General features: G+C 51.2%; 2 protein-coding genes across 2 annotated transcripts; both read left to right on the forward strand.

Annotated features, from left to right (window-relative positions):
* Window positions 1–51: 51 nt before the first annotated feature.
* CSUI_010997 (n-acetylgalactosaminyl transferase) lies at window positions 52–2,235 on the forward strand. The gene is made up of 4 exons (XM_068071098.1): window positions 52–176; window positions 439–716; window positions 1,150–1,366; window positions 1,505–2,235. Exons 1-4 carry the CDS (start codon window positions 141–143, stop codon window positions 1,568–1,570), a joined length of 597 nt encoding a protein of 198 aa, XP_067916925.1. The 5' UTR covers window positions 52–140; the 3' UTR covers window positions 1,571–2,235.
* A 1,084-nt stretch (window positions 2,236–3,319) lies between these two features.
* Window positions 3,320–4,108, forward strand: CSUI_010998 (uncharacterized protein). Its single transcript, XM_068071099.1, has one exon. It carries the CDS (start codon window positions 3,619–3,621, stop codon window positions 3,841–3,843), a length of 225 nt encoding a protein of 74 aa, XP_067916926.1. The 5' UTR covers window positions 3,320–3,618; the 3' UTR covers window positions 3,844–4,108.
* Window positions 4,109–4,116: the final 8 nt, after the last annotated feature.

The raw sequence follows: 4,116 nt of genomic DNA on the forward strand, positions 1-4,116 counted from the left end.
CAGTTAATTCGCAGTCTGTCATGTGTGTTACTCCTGGAGCCCTCATGACAGACTGCGAATTAACTGCTGATACCGCAAATTTTCAGTTCGAGGAGGAAACGGGGATCCTCAAGTGGACCGGAGACGGCGAATACAAGAACATGTGCATGCAGATTAACCCGCGGCAGAGCCCGGAGGTACAAGCAGTTCTCTTTGAGGGCATTGGGGTCCGCGAATGACTTTGACTTTGTTGGTACAAAGATCAATACCACTTCGCGTGCCACAGAGGTCGACGTTGACTAGACTGAGTGCCGCTTTACTACTAATTTCGCCGAGTCACTGCTCGGTCAGCGTTCTTTTGCCAGGAAGCTGTCGGGACTTCCGCATGGTAACCACCCACACCTTGAAGGTAACAGGAGTGGCTGCTATCCTCTCTTTTTGCCGGTGTGAGTACTGCAGATACCATCGCTCACTTGGAAGCCTTGCGACCCAACGAGCCTCAACCAAAGATGGGCGTGGCCTCCCTATCCGTCCCTGAGGTACCTCCCCGAAGAGGAAAGACGTCGGCGCGGAAAAAGGGGAGATCAGTCTCACCATGAATGGGAGGCATCTGTCGTGAGAAGCAAGCTTTTTCCCTCACTATGTCTTGATGCCCGTCGGCATCCCGACCACGGTAGCCGTCTGGGGATTTCGCCGTGCAGTCAATCGACGGGATCGAAAAAATTTTTTTACACCAGGTGTGTCGATACACAGCTCTGCTGCCTTGAAGACAAAACAGAATGGTTCCCTGTGACTGCTTGTTTTGGGACTGCAAACTCCGCAAACTGTGCCACGGCACAGCGAGCGCCGTACCACACACGTAGCCAGCCGCTGATCGGAAATGGGTCACGTGATCAATAGTGGTCACCGCGAAGGTAGAGTACATCACTGACATTCATCATATGTGGCTGCGATAGATTGCATGTGTGTTCGCTTTCAGCTAGCAGATGGCCCGTCAGTCTAACCGTGTGAGCGGCACTCATCCCTATGCTTTTGACTTCGCTCCTGTGTGGGCTATGGAGCCCCCCGACATTCGGTGTAACCGTGGGAGTTCCACAAGGGGAAACAGTTCCCTCCTCGGAAGAAGACGGACGGGAAACCTTGGCCGACCGATGTGCTTTTTTCTTTCAGGAAAGCCGCTCAAATCGCTGTCGATGTGAAAACTATCGGGGGAGATTCTTTGTGTCTCAGTTACCCCAACCGCCTCTATATATGCGACGAGACAGATAAAACAGTTGGGGTGGTGGTGGAGCATGGACAGCGGATAGTCTGGCGGCACCAGAAGGGTACGATGGGTGACTCTTGCTTGGCTGTCATGGCGACCCAAAGCTCTCCGACAGTTTTGCAGGTACGCCCCTGTACGTAGTAGGCTTCCCCGGTATGGATCGCATCTCCTGCTAGAGTAGCAGTACGCAGCGACTGTAGCGACATTCGAGAGGCCATCCGCTTAGCGAGATCCAGTTGAGTTTGTGCCTGACTTTTGCAGCATGAGGTTCGTTTCGTGACTTGCCACCCCGACAGTCACGCTCAGCTCTGGATAACAGACTGGTGATCCTCTCAAACCTCCGCTGACCGGGCAACCACGAAACTGCGGTGCTGTCCAGATATATCTCCCTCACCTGGCGCAGCTGAAGGCTGTTTCGGCATATGCTGGAGCCCCATTCCACGGAAAACGGCTTTCCGCCTTCAGGGAAGCTTCACTGTCCTTGTACCAGTTGGACTCCTTGTGTTTGACAGTCTGTCCCTGTTTCAAGGTGAGCGAAGCCCCGAGTGTTTTCACCGACATAATCGGTGGCCACCTAATGCATAACGTGAACTCTTCGGAGTCTAGTTGACCAAAGACTTTTCGATAGTTCGGGAGAAATCCTGTGCCTCGGAGGCCCGTATGGCGCCAAACCACTCAAACGTCGGAAAGTCCCCTGTCTACAAGCGCCTGCTGTGTGACCGTGATTGAGATATTTTTTTTTTAAAATTAGCCGCGCATGAGCCAGAAAAAAGACACTCATGACGTGGACTTTGGAAGCAGTTTTTCTTTGTGACGGGTGGTGGGGTCTGCTCAGGGGCCCCGGGGAAAGCAGCCCTCAGTTAAGGCAAAGCCTCTCCGGCTTGCGCTAAGCCACGACTCTGAGCCTGTCTGTCACTGCCTTTGACACGCTCAATGTGAGAACTGATGTCACCCTGAGGGGAACAGGAAAACCACCACCCGCTAAGACTCCTGGTCCAGGGGAAGCCACCGACGCTCGCCCTTTGCTGAGGGCCGGTCCGGCTGGTAACCTGAGCAGACCTTGCCATCCTGGCGCCGTCAAAATCTCGGGGCTCGATCCAAGAAGATTTGCGGCGGCCGAGCTACTCCAGGTCGTCGCGCTAGCTCTACGCCGGCAAGACGACAAGCGTCGTTTTTTCGATAAACCTGCACGGAGTCCGGTACCCGATTCCTTCAATTAATTGTGAGCTTTCTAGAAAGAATGGCATAATTCCCGTTATACGAGGTGGTTTGTTCAGCGCCTCCCCGAAACAAAATCGTAAACAACCAGGCGGTCAACACGTCTCCTCCGCCGGAGAACTCAGCGGCTCACGAGCCTCCGCATTTTGACCAGCAGTTTTTAAAGAGTATTACGTCGGAAAGAAGCTCCTTTCGAGCTTTTCATGAAGGCAAACACTCGCACACAGCTATAAAGGCATGCTCAGGTAGTCGCGCCGACAGTGTCGTCCCTGTTCGGTGCATCATCCATCCAGAGGCCAAGAACTGGACCACTGTGGAAATACTTCGTATCCTGAGCTTCTCTTACAGCCGGACGTGACAATCTACACAGCAAATCTCTTTCGCCCATCACTGCCGCGCGTGCCAAACCCGATGAAACCCCCGACTACAGGCACGGCTTTCTGTATTCGTAGATGAGGGGTAACTCCCGTTCACTGAGGATGCCAAACCGGCGTGGAAGTGGTTCCGTCACGAAGGGAAAACTATGACAACATGAGGTTTGCAATTCTTCGAAGCCTCTACGATTTTACGGAAGGCTTCATCTTACTGTTTACAAAACGGACAGAAACATAGTACCCTTCTTTGGCAGGTGTAGTCATCATCAACGGAACTTCTGGTAGTATTTGAGCCCGATCTCTTGTAGGTGACAACATGAGTCATTTTGCGAGCTGAATCTCGATTGGCTAGTATCATGTTCCTGCCTAAGAATGACAATATTTTCTGTGCATGCCAGCATGCAATGATGACTCACCATACAGAGGGTCGCAGCACTCTTCGTTTCACCGATTCGTCGTTCTCTTTTCTCTGTCTTCTGAAGACGTTTCTTTCTTCCTCTTCAGCCGCGAAACCAGTTCTCATTCCCTCTAGGGCTTCATAGAACTCTACAGCCTTGAGTCTTCTGATCTTACGCTTCCTTCGTCCTCATTTCTCAGCTGAGTTCGTCTGTTTCCCTTCACGGCAGACATCATGCAGTCGAACTCTGTTTAGATTTCGATCTTCTGTCTTTTCTTTTTAGGACAGATGACGTAGAAGTTCACTCCGCTCCACCGCTCGATCCATACACACTGGGCGGTTCTTCTTTCTCATTTCTCTCCTTCCTTTCTTCTCGGAGTACACGTATGGATGGACGTGTGGAGATGATCTCTTTCTGGAGAGCTCCTTTGCCTCCGAGAAGTTCCTCTTTTCGTCTGGCAACTGAAAGCATGTGGTGCAGTCCTCCTTTGCCTTGTGTAGAAGGAGATAGCAGAAGAGGCGGGCGTCCACGGAGGTCCTCTTCTCATCTGAAACTTTCTCTTTTCTCAGGCCAAAAAGATAGCAGTCTGTTACAAAAAGCATCAACATGACGTCTTCTGTATATAGGCTACCTTTCTTCTTATCTCACCCTCTCATTCTCTCTCTCCTTTTCCTCCTCTGTGGAAAGTCAAGAACTTCTTCTCTCATTCACTGGGGTCTATATCGGGTTGTGTGATCTCTAAGTATTCTCCCTCTGCATGTCTCTCTTTCCTTTTACGAATCTCCTTCGTCATTCCCCATCTACACATATTATCGACAGACAAACTCCATACATATGTAAATCTTTACCTGGATACCTATGTCTTTCTTCAGCTGTGACCTGC

Source organism: Cystoisospora suis (assembly GCF_002600585.1).
Source record: "Cystoisospora suis strain Wien I chromosome Unknown contig_9208, whole genome shotgun sequence".
NCBI lineage: Eukaryota > Apicomplexa > Conoidasida > Eucoccidiorida > Sarcocystidae > Cystoisospora > Cystoisospora suis.

Bases quoted from the DNA above. Each gene is read 5' to 3' on its own strand.
- CSUI_010997 (XM_068071098.1), top strand. From the start codon at position 141: ATGTGCATGCAGATTAACCCGCGGCAGAGCCCGGAG. The intron at 177-438 runs GTACAAGCAGTT...TGAGTACTGCAG, and splicing joins ACCCGCGGCAGAGCCCGGAG to ATACCATCGCTCACTTGGAA. The intron at 1,367-1,504 runs GTACGCCCCTGT...TGACTTTTGCAG, and splicing joins GCTCTCCGACAGTTTTGCAG to CATGAGGTTCGTTTCGTGAC.
- CSUI_010998 (XM_068071099.1), top strand. From the start codon at position 3,619: ATGGATGGACGTGTGGAGATGATCTCTTTCTGGAGAGCTCCTTTGCCT.